The sequence below is a fragment of the Aegilops tauschii genome, chromosome 4, assembly GCF_002575655.3.
Source record: "Aegilops tauschii subsp. strangulata cultivar AL8/78 chromosome 4, Aet v6.0, whole genome shotgun sequence".
Classification (NCBI taxonomy): domain Eukaryota; kingdom Viridiplantae; phylum Streptophyta; class Magnoliopsida; order Poales; family Poaceae; genus Aegilops; species Aegilops tauschii.
Genome location: NC_053038.3, coordinates 215,143,022 through 215,155,648, shown reverse-complemented (window position 1 = coordinate 215,155,648; position 12,627 = coordinate 215,143,022). Strand labels below are relative to the sequence as shown.

General features: G+C 44.5%; 1 protein-coding gene across 1 annotated transcript; it reads left to right on the top strand.

Annotated features, from left to right (window-relative positions):
• Nucleotides 1–1,289: 1,289 nt before the first annotated feature.
• On the top strand, nucleotides 1,290–3,803 carry LOC120962882 (B3 domain-containing protein Os03g0212300-like). Its single transcript, XM_040387023.3, has 4 exons — nucleotides 1,290–1,448; nucleotides 2,717–2,788; nucleotides 2,882–3,138; nucleotides 3,260–3,803. Exons 2-4 carry the CDS (start codon nucleotides 2,726–2,728, stop codon nucleotides 3,282–3,284), a joined length of 345 nt encoding a protein of 114 aa, XP_040242957.1. The 5' UTR covers nucleotides 1,290–1,448; nucleotides 2,717–2,725; the 3' UTR covers nucleotides 3,285–3,803.
• Nucleotides 3,804–12,627: the final 8,824 nt, after the last annotated feature.

The following is a 12,627-nucleotide window of genomic DNA, read 5'->3' as shown; positions in this document are numbered from 1 at the left end:
ACTGAAGTGGAAAAGGGCCCCGGTGATGGTGGACTAACATACCAAGATGACGACTCTACGGAAGTTCCGTTGCAAGCTGATGATGACTCTATGGAAGTTCCGGTGCAAAGCGGAGTGCGAAGGGACCGGGAACGTGTGATCGTTGATGCTGCAATAGTTGGAGGCATCAAGAAAAGAAGAAAGGTGGTAGCGGATGGACATGAGAGTGAGGATGAGGAAAACAGGACTGATGAGACTATGCTGCAATATTGTAGTGATGATGAGGAAAACATGAGTGGGCATAGAGTTCCTTGTTTTCGTATCGACGACGATGAGTAGCGAAGGTAAATTTGGTCTCCTTGGTGAGCTAATGCTATTACTACATGTTCCTGATGTAGTTTTTGTACTACAATTTTCTCTAGGTAGAAAATGCATGAGACTGGTGGTTGTAGTGATGGAGAGGCAGATGATGGTTGATCATGATGTTTCAGGGAAAATCATGTAGTTTTGGTGATCATGATGGCTCTAGTGATGGAGAGGCAAAATGCATGGTGGCTCTAGTGATGTAGTTTTGGTGCCATTTTCTTAGTTTTAGTCAGAACTGTTGGTTGTGATGATCCTGAAGTTGTAATGCAAAATGATGTTGCAATGATCCTGAAGTTTTTTTGAACTGAATTGAGATGTTGGTGCAAAATAGTGATGTTGTTTTTGGTTGTGATGATGAAGATGTTGTTGTTGGTAAAAAATGATGTGATGGAGGGCTGTTGTTTTGGTGCAAAATGATGATGTTTGAATATTTTGGACTGATCATATAGTGTTCAGAGTTGTTTTGGTCAGAACTGAAGATGTTGCTTCAACTGAACATGGGCACGCTCCATTTCACTATGAGCAAAAAAATATGCGCGAGCGGGGACTCGAACCCACGACCGTGCGCTCATTCCACTGTGTTTCTACCAGTGGGCTAGGAAGAGGCTACTGGTCTTCTCCTCTATGCCATCTCTTTTAAAATCATCAAACTAGTGAGGTATCAAACACACACCTCGCTAACAAGTGGGCCACTCAACTCACTCGCTGACAAGTGGGCCATTTTGCTACTCTACCAAAGCTACCAAAAAATCTGCGTGCTGCCAGAAAATATGCACGAGCGGGGGCTCGAACTCACGACCTGGCGCTTATTTTGCTGTGTTTCTACCACTGGGCTAGGAAGAGGCTGTTGGTTTTGTAATCTATGCCCACCCTTTTCAATATACCAAACCAGTCACGTAGCAACCACAGAACTCGCTGACAAGTGGACCCACTCTTTTCCCCACTCCTCCTCTCCACTCGACCCTCTCCTCCTCTCCATTCTCCACTCGACCCACTCCTCCTCTCCGCCGCATCCCCTTCTCCTCCATCGATGGGGACGGCCTCCCACCGCTGCCGACTCCTTCCTCTCCCTCCGTCACCGACTCCTTCCTCTCCCTCCTGAGGTATGAATCCTTCCTCTCTCTCTCTCCTTCCTCTTAACTTAGTTTTCTGCTACTGGTTAGATTAGGGTTCTTGTCGCCGCCTAGATTGCATTAGATTAGATAGGGATTGGATTATATTAGGGTTAGTTTTTGTTAGGGTTTGATTAGGACTGCATTAGATTAGATTAGGGTTGGATTAGATTAGGGTTTGATTAGTGGGAATTTATTCAGTTAAGGATTATGGTTCAAATTATGGATATGAATCCGCCGACTCCTTCCTCTGTTCAAATTTGATACTCCCTCTAATCCATCTTAATTGTCACTGGTTTAGTACAACTTTGTACTAAACTTTTCTGATGTGGGATATTTGATACATTTTTTTAGTACGAGATGGAGTAGCTAATTGGTGTTTCTGATCTTAATTTTGGGCGCCTAGCTTGGTTTCCATGTAGTACTGTACTAGTGGAGTGTAGGTTTGACTTGCCATGAGGAATTTTTGTTATTTTTGGTTGGGGTTAGATGCACTAGGTTGTGTTTAATTAAAGTATCAGGAAAGGTCCATGACAGATTTGATGATGAAACCAACCTTGCTTGCCTCAATGTAGCTTGCAAGGCAATGCCTAATGTTGGCCTTCCTCTTTGGATTGTGACATAAATATACATGTAGTGCTGAAAAGTAGAAACGAGTGTGGTTTTGACTTGCCATGAAGAAATGTTGATATTTATGGTTAGGTTTGATGCAGTAGGTTGTACTCCCTCTGTAAAGAAATTTGTGCCTTAATACCTTTTCTGCCATTTATAGTAGATTTATAGATATGTTCAGATATGTTTATGCCAATGTTCAGATATGGATGGGTTTAGATAGCGATATTTTCTGTCATTTATGCCAATGTTCAGATATGTTCATTTATAGATATGGAACAATGTCCATTTATAGTAGATATGGTTCTAGCTGTGTTCTGGTCCATTTATAGTAGATTTTAGTGTTGTTGCTGTTGGTGGTCACCTGATGATGTTGTTGTTGTTATTTTTGTTGTGGTTACCTGATGGGTGCTGTTGATGTTGATGGGTGCACATGATGTTGTTATTCTTGTTGCTGATGATGATTGCCCCATTGCCAAGATATAGTAGGAGCAAATTGAGGCCATTGCCATTTATAGTAGTATTCCAAATTGAGGCCCTGGCAAACACATGTAGTAAATATTCTACTTTTTTGAAGTGTTTGTTTCCTATTTATGTCCAGTCCTGTTTATGGTAACTTGTTGTTTAATTACAATGTTGCTTTTCAGAGAAGTGAGATGGCTGGCTTCGAAGGTTTCAAGTTCTTTGAGATCGTAATTGAGAAATCTTGCAGCAGGCAGGTATATTTATCATCACTCATCTCTTTAATTATCATCACTCTGCTGTCTAGTGCTTGATTGGCACAATTAACCACTACTTGACCATCGCTACAGAGGCTGCCTGACAAGTTTGCGAAGATGCTCGCCGGCCGTGAGCCCCACAAAGTGAAGCTGCGGGAGGTCGGCAGCGGGCTTCGCAGGCTGTGGGACGTGTTGGTGGTGTTCGATGGCGAAGGCCACATGTACCTAGGGCCCGCCTGGGATCATTTCGCCCGCGCCCATGAGCTACAGCTTGGGCACTTCCTTGTCTTCCGCTACGACGGCGACGCCATGTTCACCGTGAAGATGTTCGACAACACCATGTGCCACATGTACTACCAGCACGACCACGATGCCACTAAGCTCTCTGCCTCTCTTCTTCCTGTCCTTTTGGCTTCCTCTACCAGCACGACGACAACACCATGTTCACACTTATTTGTTGCATTTGGCCAGGCAATGGGAGCAGCAACGGGGATGACGAGGAGCAGAGCGGGGATGACGAGGAGCAGCCTATTCTGGCTGACGACAACCTTGCTATGGTGGTGGCTAACGACGACCCTGCTATGGTGGTGGCGGACGACGACCTTGCTATGGTGGCTGACGACGACCTCGCGATTGTGGTGCCTAATGATGACCTCACAATGGTGGTGCCTGACAATGACCTCGTGATGGTGGTGGCGCCTGCAATCCCACAGCTTGGTGACAGGACCATGCCAATTGGTAGAGGAGTACATCCGCGTTGGGATTCGCCACTCTGAGCGCATCAGGTTGATGAAGGAGAAGAAGGAGGAGTGGAGATGTTAAGAAATGAAGTGGCAATGTTAAGCATGTTAGGTTTAAACTTGTTAGTGTAATCTGAACATGTCAATGTTAAGTATATCAGGTTTAATTTTGTGCATGCTCATGGATGCTGTATAACAGTGTCATCTAAACATGTCAGTTTCTTAATTATGAATATTCAGTTTGGTAATTGATGGGAATTGAAATTTTTTATGCATGCTCATGGATGAAAGATAAAATTATGGGTTTTTGTGCATGCTCATGTATGAAACAATATAAGTTACATTTTTTGAATACTAAAAACATGACTCAAACCCTAGCCACGGACGGCCGCCGCGACGAAATCGGCCGGTTTTTGAAAGCACCGTAAAAAACTGAAAAAAAATTCAAAAAAATGGGAGACCACCGCGTCACATCATCAAATGTGGCCTACCAACTAGCAAAAATACTAAATTTGCAATACCGATGTTTTTTTGAAAAGGTGTTCTAAAAAACAACCTACCATGAACGAAGATTCATGGCTTTCCAGCCAAACTAGCAATGATATGGCTGCATTCGTTGAATAGTTTGTGATAATATGCCCAAATTTGGCACATGCCTCCATCTTGTGATGGCAAACAGTGTTGCCAAAGCTAGGTTCCAACTTGTTTCACAAAAAAACCGTTTTCATTTTTTTGAATGCTAAAAACATGAGTTTTTCGTGTAGCGGCTACAAGGAGGGTCACCCCAAACGGTGCCATTCCATGTCTATCTCAAATTACACCCTATTTTACGGACGATCGCCAAAAATCATGCTTTTCCGACCCTCGTAGCTACTCCCGGCCATTCACACAACCTTCGGCCGATTCAGCTGGAACCGGCTGGAATTTGAACTGCGGGTCCTCCATAGCTTGCCCGTTATTTTCGCTAAAAATCATTTTTAGCTTCATAGGTAGGCATCACAGAATCGACAACAGATTGGCACGACTCAAACCGTAGCCACGGACGGCCGCTGCGACGAAATCGGCCAGTTTTTGAAAACACCATAAAAAATTCAAAAAGAAATCAAAAAAATGGGAGACCTCCGCGTCACATCATCAAATGTGGCCTACCAACTAGCAAAAATACTAAACTTGCAATACCGATGTTTTCTTGAGCTATTCGGTATGATTTTAACCATGATTTCTACAAAGTTTACAAGAAAACATAATTTTTCTGCCCCCAAACCCAAATTTTTTTCCCTCCACCAAAATTTCCCTCCACTCCCTCTCCCACAACCAGGCGGGACCCACCACTCCCTCTCCCACGAACACACGGGATCCCTTCCCCTCCCCTCCCAAAATTTCCCTCCACTCCCTCTCCCACTACCAGGCGGGAGCCACCACTCCCTCTCCCACTAACACGCGGGATCCCCTCCTCTCCCCTCCCAAAATTTCCCCTCCCTTCCCCATTCCCCACCCCGCAACCCTAGCGCCGCCCCTCCTCTACTCCGCCCCACCACGCCGCTGCGCCGCCCCTCCCTGCTCCGCGCTGCCCCGCTCCCACTCCCTCCCCTGCTCCGTGCCGCCCCGCCACGCCGCTGCGCCGCCCCGCCTCACCGCGGTGCGCCGCCCTCCATGGACGGCGGCTACATCGACTACATCAACGACGACGGCGGCTACATCGACTACATCAACGATGACGGCGGCTACATCGACTACATCGACGACGGCGGCGGCTACATCGACTACATCAACGACGATGGCGGCTACATCGACGACGGCGCGATCGACCACGACCACCGCTGCATCGTCAACATCATCTCCCCCTAGGTACTTCTCCCCTTGATCCATCTCCCCTCCTCTGGTGGATCCATCTCCCTCTGGTCGATCCATCTCCCCTCTGGTAGATCCCCCTCATGGGTTAGGATATTCTAGGGTTAGGATCTCCTGGTGGTTCGGTAGGTCCTTGTTATTGGGGTTAGGGTTAGGGTTCATGTTTATTGTTGCATGGGGATGATCTCCCTCTGGTTCATGGGGTTAGGGTTAGGGTTCATGGGGTCAGGGTTAGGGTTCATGGGTTCATGGGGTTAGGGTTAGGACCTCCTGGTGGTTCATGTTGGAGAGGAAGTGCATGATTTTAGGGGATGGGGATGGATGAGGAAGTGGATGATTTTAGGGGATGAGGAAGTGGATGATGTCTGGTTCATGGTGCTTGTATCAGTACTTGCTTGTGTATGGTTCAATTACTCAGCTAGCATAGATGGTGAATTAGGTTTCCAACAGCACTACTTGCTTGTATCAGTAGCACTTGGGAAAGAAGCTACTTGCTTGCTTGTTTGTATCAATAGTACTTGCTTGTTTGTTGCCCTTCAATTTCCTTCCTTGCTTGCTTGTTACTGTCAGTAGCACTATGCTTGTTTCTATCAGTAGCACTTTCCATGCTTGCTTGCTTGTTACTGTCAGTAGCACTATGCTTGTTTCTATCAGTAGCACTTTCCATGCTTGCTTGCTTGTATTAGTAGCACTTATGCACTTTGCTTGCTTGCAACTAGGGTTAGTATGCACATGTACTTGATTGCTCGTAGCACTTTGCTATCACTAGCACTACTGGGGTTTGTAGCAGTGTTCTTCTTTCATGATATGTGCATGAAGCATGTGTTCTTCTTTCCAGTGAACACGAGAATGCTTAGTACTTATTGTGGTACTGGAATTCCTGGTGTGTTAAGGCAGTATGACTAGTTTTAATATATACTACATTGGTGCTAGATAATTTTGGGTGCTATAATATACAAGGTTGATTCTAATTGTCGAAATGTCTTAACTTGTGTCATCTAGTGTGTAGCCATTTTTGGTGTGTAGAGGCAGCATAATCAATAGTTGAGTATAGTTTTTTCATCTGCTTTTGTACTGCTGCAAGTATAGTTGTTCCATTCTTTACCAGTGGCAACATCTAGTCGTTTTGAAGGTCCTCATGATATACTCGTCTAGCTTGCTGTCAGACTGTCTAAGCATGTGTACATGACACCAATTCACTAGTTCATGTTGCTTGCTTGCTAGTATACATGTTGCTTGCTGGCATACATGCTTAATTAGGGTATCCATTAGAAGTACTTGCTTGTATCAGTAGCACTTGGAGAAGAAGCTACTTGCTTGCTTATTAATTAGGGTTTGTATCAATAGTACTTGCTTGCTTCTCTTCATTTTCCTTCATTGCTTGCTTGTTTCTATCAGTAGCGCTTTGCTTGCTTGTTTCTATTGGTAGCACTTTGCTTGCTTGCTTGTATTAGTATTACTTATGCACTTTGCTTGCTTGCTACTAGTGTACATGCATGCTTGTTTAGTGCACTTACATGTTTGCTTAATTAATAACACTAGGTCACTGTATTGTTGATCCATCAAGTTTGTTTCACATGTATTACATGTATGTGCATGATGGTCCAAATGCTTTCCTTTATTGATACAAGTGCATCATTTTACTTTATCCCTGTTGTATCTGATTGTTGTTTATTCTATTTTGCAAGCACCACCTCAAGATCATCCATGGCAAGGAGGACAAGGTCAAACATGAGGCTAACCGTTGGTATGCAACTTGCTCCTTGTGGTTATACTATCAGTTTCATAAAATCTGTGTCTTAATATGCTAAGTGAAATGTATTGCTGCAATCTGAATAAGCTGGCTTAATTGTGCCTGTGTGCTGTTAGTCTTCCTTACCAGAATAATTGGGATTAAATGATAATAAAATATCATAAGATATGTTTTGCTGTCTGTCCATGCATTCCAAACATTCACCTAATAGTTACGTTTCCTTTATCATGCAAAGAAGAGCCTCTCACCGAGTACGAGAAGGTTAGGGCTAGAAATATGATGAGGAACAATCGGATGTTCCAGTCCCTTGGCATCGGTGCAATATCGTCGATGATTAGGAAAACAAATGATGTACAAGAAGGTAGAAGTGATGAGGTTCAAGAAGGTAGTGGAGTTATCAATGATGACGCAGAGTACAATCCTAAGGAGGATGAAGTTATTGTTGGAGAGGAAGTGGATGATGTCGTAGTGAAGAAGACTGTTAAGGTGCAAACTCTGTCTTGCTTGGAGGGTTGGGGTTCTTGTATTCTATGTGTTTCCTTGTGCTCACATATTTCTCTTGTGATCTAATGCTTTTTCCGTGTTGTTTATACGAGGCACTGAAGGAATCTAGGATGAAGAGGCCTGGTGTTAAGAACACAGTCAGCAAGAAGAGGAAGAGCTCAGAAACATCTGCTGCAATGCCTCCAAGAAGGGTGATGGCCCCAGTTCCAGGACAAAAAAAGAGGGTCCTGGAACCTGATGAACCTGCCCCTGATAGAGTCACAAGGCATAAAGCAAAGATGGCGACTACGACGGACCATCAGGAAAGTCTGCTGTGCATGGACTCTGAGACCTCGGTGCAAATGGGTGATGAGTTGCCGCCCATGGATGAAGGAACCACTCTCCGCATGGATGGAAGTGGCACTGTCTGCCTAGATGAAGGAGGAACCATCTGCATAGATGAAGCAGGCACTGTCCACACAAACCTCAGCCCTGTTGCACCTTCTATTGACAGGAATGATGTCATCAATGAAGAAGAACAGCAGCTTGTGCTTCAACCATGCAAGTTGACCTTTGAAATGCTCTCTTTTACTAGTGCATTTTCCAAATGGAATGATCATGTATGATTTTGTCGATTCCTGCATTTGTTGATTTCTATTCTAATTTATGAGTTCAATTTCATTTTCAGATGCAATGACTACCAAGACTAGACTTAGAAAGGGCAAAGGGCTAGAGAGAATCACCAAGTCGCTTGGTAGCAAGGTGCCTATCCAAATTGCCGAAGGGATGAAGCATCCAGAGAAGCCTCTGCAGGCAGCAAAGCTTGCTTCTGAGTGTGGACTCGTTGCAAGAAGCCATCTTCCGGTTCTTCCTCACTTCAAGCTATACAAAAAAATGCTAGTCTATTGGCGAACTACATTGGGAAAGTTGTTGTAAGCTACTTGTTTCATAGTTAATGTGCTATCTATTTTCTGTTACACCTATGCATGATCACTAATATTGTTCCTACCTTGTTTGTTGTCTTGGTAGGCAAATTTTGAGATAAACACGGACTCGGAGACCATCAAGACCGCGTGCAAAGATATTCTGCAGAAAAATTCAAAGAACAGACGCCATCAGATCAAGAAGAATTATTTTGATACCGTAGACGCAAACAAGTCAGCATCAAGTCTTCGGTGCCAAATCTGACGGATGGTGAATGGCAAGCTCTGGTGGAGATGTGGTCTACCCCAAGACACAAGGTTTCTCTCTGCTTTGTTTGATGCTTTATCTTCTGCACATGATATGCTAGTGCAAGATCATGCTGACAGTATGCTTTTTTGTAGGAAACGTGTGTGTCGAACAAGATGAATCAAGAAAAAGTCATGTACAATCAGAGAACTGGTTCCAGGCACTACACAACACACATTTTTGCAACTGTGAGAACTTTTCTCTAGAGACCTTACCATTTGATCCTCGTTGAATAACATTTCTAATTCTTGCTGAATAACATTTTGATTTTTGTTGAAAACCATTTCAGAAAGAAGAGCGTAAGGGTGAGGAGCTGTCTGCGATTGACTTGTTTAAGGCCACCCACAAAAACAAGAAGCACGGGTTTTCGGAGCCAGTCAAGACTGCTATAGTAAGTCACTCCATCCTTTGTCCAGCCAGTTCAAACTTTTGTCTAGAAACCTCAGCGTTGTTTGATTCACAGCCAGTTTTGATGCTATTTGTTGTTGTTTGATGCCTTGATGCTTTGATGCTGTTTGATTCGGAGCCAGTCAAGAACACATGCTATGTTCCATGCTTTGATGCTGTTTGATAGTTCTACAAACATATCAGAACTTGTTGTAGCTATTTGTTGCATTTTTTATGATATGATGAATTTTGATCTGAATGTTAGTTTGATGATCGGCTCACTCGGGAAGCCATCTTATATGGAACCACCATTCTAGGCTTAATGAAGCGATCACATTGTTCCAATTGCATGTCTCCAGGTCACATAAGTTACTAGTCAAATAACGTTGTCAAGTTACTAGTCATCATCTTCTTCTGTTTGAGTTTGAGAAAAATATCTATGTATAGATTTTGTGTGCTGGTTTGGTTACTTCAAATAATCCCTTTGTGTGCTGTTTTGGTTTCTCTTGCTTGGTTTGGTTTGCAAAAATGTGAAATAGATCTCCCACTAATGCCTATCATTTTCCTCAATATGCTTGCTTGAGATGGAAAAAATGAAGGACGCGCCGGTACTAGAAGGTGAACAGCCAAAGTCTGCTGTTGAAATTGTTGAATAAGTGCTCAAGACCAAAGTCAAGCAAAGCACATTCCTCAGGAAAGTTGGGCTCCAGTCATCTAGGAACAACTCCGGCAAATCAACTGCTGAAGTGGCTGCTCATGTTCGTGATCTTGAGCAGAAGCTGGAGAGGTCGGAGCTTCAAGCTGAAGTGATGCAAGAAGAATTGGCGGCAATCAAGATGAAGGCGGAAGAAGCTGAAGCTGCACGCGACAAGGAACTTGAGCTGTTGCGCAAGAAGTCTTAAGAGCAGAATGAGAAGTTAGCCCACTTGAAGGCTCTCTTTGGAGCTAAGGTAGTTTGAACTAAGAGCAGTTTCATGAGTAGTTTGAACTTGTGAACCTGTGTTGCATTTTGGACCTGGGTTGCATTTTGGACCTGTGTTGCATTTTGAACCTAGGTAGTCTCAACTGCTACTGTTGCATTTTTTTGCATTTTGCACTTGTGAACCTGTGAAGTTATGTGAAGCTATGTGAACCTGGGAGCTGTTCTGTGAACCTGTGTTTATTTTCTATGAAGTTACGTGGATCACTTGTGGATCACTTGTGGATCACTTGTGCACCTGGGCCTTGCTGTTTATAGTTATGCAAAATATGAACCTGGGCTCTAAAAAGGCCGAGGCCCAGACAGGAATTTAACTAAAAAGGCTTGGGCCTAAAAAAAGAGTTGACTGTAAGAAAAAAGTTTGTAAAAGGCTGCATCCCAGAAAATAAGAAGGCCAAGGCCCAAATTAGAACTAGACTAAAAAGGCTGTGGCCCAAAACAATAGTGAACTTTAAAAAAAATTCATCAAAAACGCTCCATTCCCAGAAAATAAAAGGCCAAATTATTGGGCCAGGCCCATGCAGATAAGCAAAAATAAAGAGAAAAATAATAATAAATGGGCTGAATTTTTGGGCTTGCCCATGTAGAGAGCCGAAATGGACCGGGCTGATTCTATTTTACGACCTTTTCATTTGGTCGTAATTCTGCCACGTCAGCTTGCCATGGTGGATCTGACGTGGTGTGGGCGGATTGCTAGTGACCAAAATAATTGGTCGTTAAATCTATGATGTTTTTTTGGTAATAAACGTCTACGACCATTCCAGAAGAAAGGTCGTTAATTTTAGTTTACGACTGTCAGCTTTTAACCTTCTGTTTTTGGTCACAAAAAGGTCACAAATGGAAAACAATGACCATTAAGTGACCAATAATGGTGGTCACAAGTTGACATATTTCTTGTAGTGGGGCTTCATCATTTCCAATAGAGTAATTGAGGCAAACCCAGCCAAAATCCGAGCTCTATCACAATTGGCTACACCAACAGACCTTAAACATGTCCAAAAACTAGCCGGATGCGTGGCAGCTTTAAGCCGCTTTATCTCCACATTAGGAGAAAAAGCATTTCCACTTTATCGCCTTCTTCGACACACCGACCACTTCGAGTGGACGGATGCGGCAACGGCCGGACTGGCAGAAATAAAGGCCCTTTTACAGAGCAACCCAATCCTGGCCGCGCGAAACGTCAGCAAACCGATGTTATTATACATCTCTGCAACACACCGAGTGCTCGTCGTTGAGCGAGAGGAGGACGGACACAAATTCCCACTTCAGAAACCGGTATACTATGTGTCCACTATCCTCACACCATGCAAATCCCGGTACCTTCATTACCAAAAGATAGCATATGCGGTCTTCATGGCATCCCGGAAGCTACGACACTACTTCCAAGAGTGCTCCATCACAGTGGCTTCCGAAGTACCACTCAATGACATAATAAACAACCGCGACACTATGGGTCGGATTGCCAAGTGGGCCATTGAGCTCCTGCCATTCGACATAACGTACAAACCATGTCGAGCCATTAAATCCCAAGTATTGGCCGACTTCGTCGCCAAATGGACAGAGGCCGAACTCCCTAAAGAGTACGACACATATTCCAACTGGGTCATGCACTTTGATGGCTCTAAAATGCTGGCGGCTTAGGAGCGGGTGTCGTCCTAACGTCCCCCACTGGAGACACAGTCCAGTACGTACTCCAAATATTATACACAGACTCCAACAATGCAGCCGAATACGAGGCCTTATTACACGGTCTTCGAATGGCTGCCTCCATGGGCATACAATGCCTAGAGGTGTGCGGGGATTCAAATCTCACAATATCCCAAATAAATGGAGACTTCGACGCCAAAGATCCGAAGATGGCGGCCTATCGCAACGCCATAATCAAAATATCAGCTAAGTTCGAGGGACTCGAGTTTCATCATGTGGCTCGAGAAAGTAATCAAGCGGTGGATGTCCTTGCTCGCATGGGCACCAAGCATGAGCCCGTCGCGCCTAACATCTTTCTGGAAAGGCTCTTCAAGCCATCCATGGTGTGGCAGGGTGAGAGCAGCAACACCTGTCCGGATCCGATTACACCCCCAGATTCCGAACACAATACCGATATCATCGGGGGCTCAGCCACCGAAATAACATCATCGACCCATCTAATAATGGCAGTAATCGCCCCATGGACCGAACCCTTCTTGGCCTACCTTAATAGGCGAGAGCTCCCTCAGGACCAGAATGAGGCTCGCTGCATTGTTCGGCCCTCGAAAGCCTACAAGGTCCATGACGGAGGGCTCTACAAGAACAGCGCTACCAAAGTCCTTCAAAGGTGTATCCCCGAAGAGGGACGGCAGCTCCTTGCCGAAATCCATGCTGGTCTCGGCGGTCACCACGCCGCGGCTCGGGCCCTTGTAAGTAAAGGCTTCCGTAC

What these genes read in the sequence shown, in the direction of transcription:
- LOC120962882 (XM_040387023.3), top strand. Translation starts at nt 2,726, where the DNA reads ATGGCTGGCTTCGAAGGTTTCAAGTTCTTTGAGATCGTAATTGAGAAA. An exon ending in AGAAATCTTGCAGCAGGCAG is followed by an intron (nt 2,789 to 2,881) that starts GTATATTTATCA and finishes CCATCGCTACAG; the next exon opens with AGGCTGCCTGACAAGTTTGC. An exon ending in GACAACACCATGTGCCACAT is followed by an intron (nt 3,139 to 3,259) that starts GTACTACCAGCA and finishes GCATTTGGCCAG; the next exon opens with GCAATGGGAGCAGCAACGGG.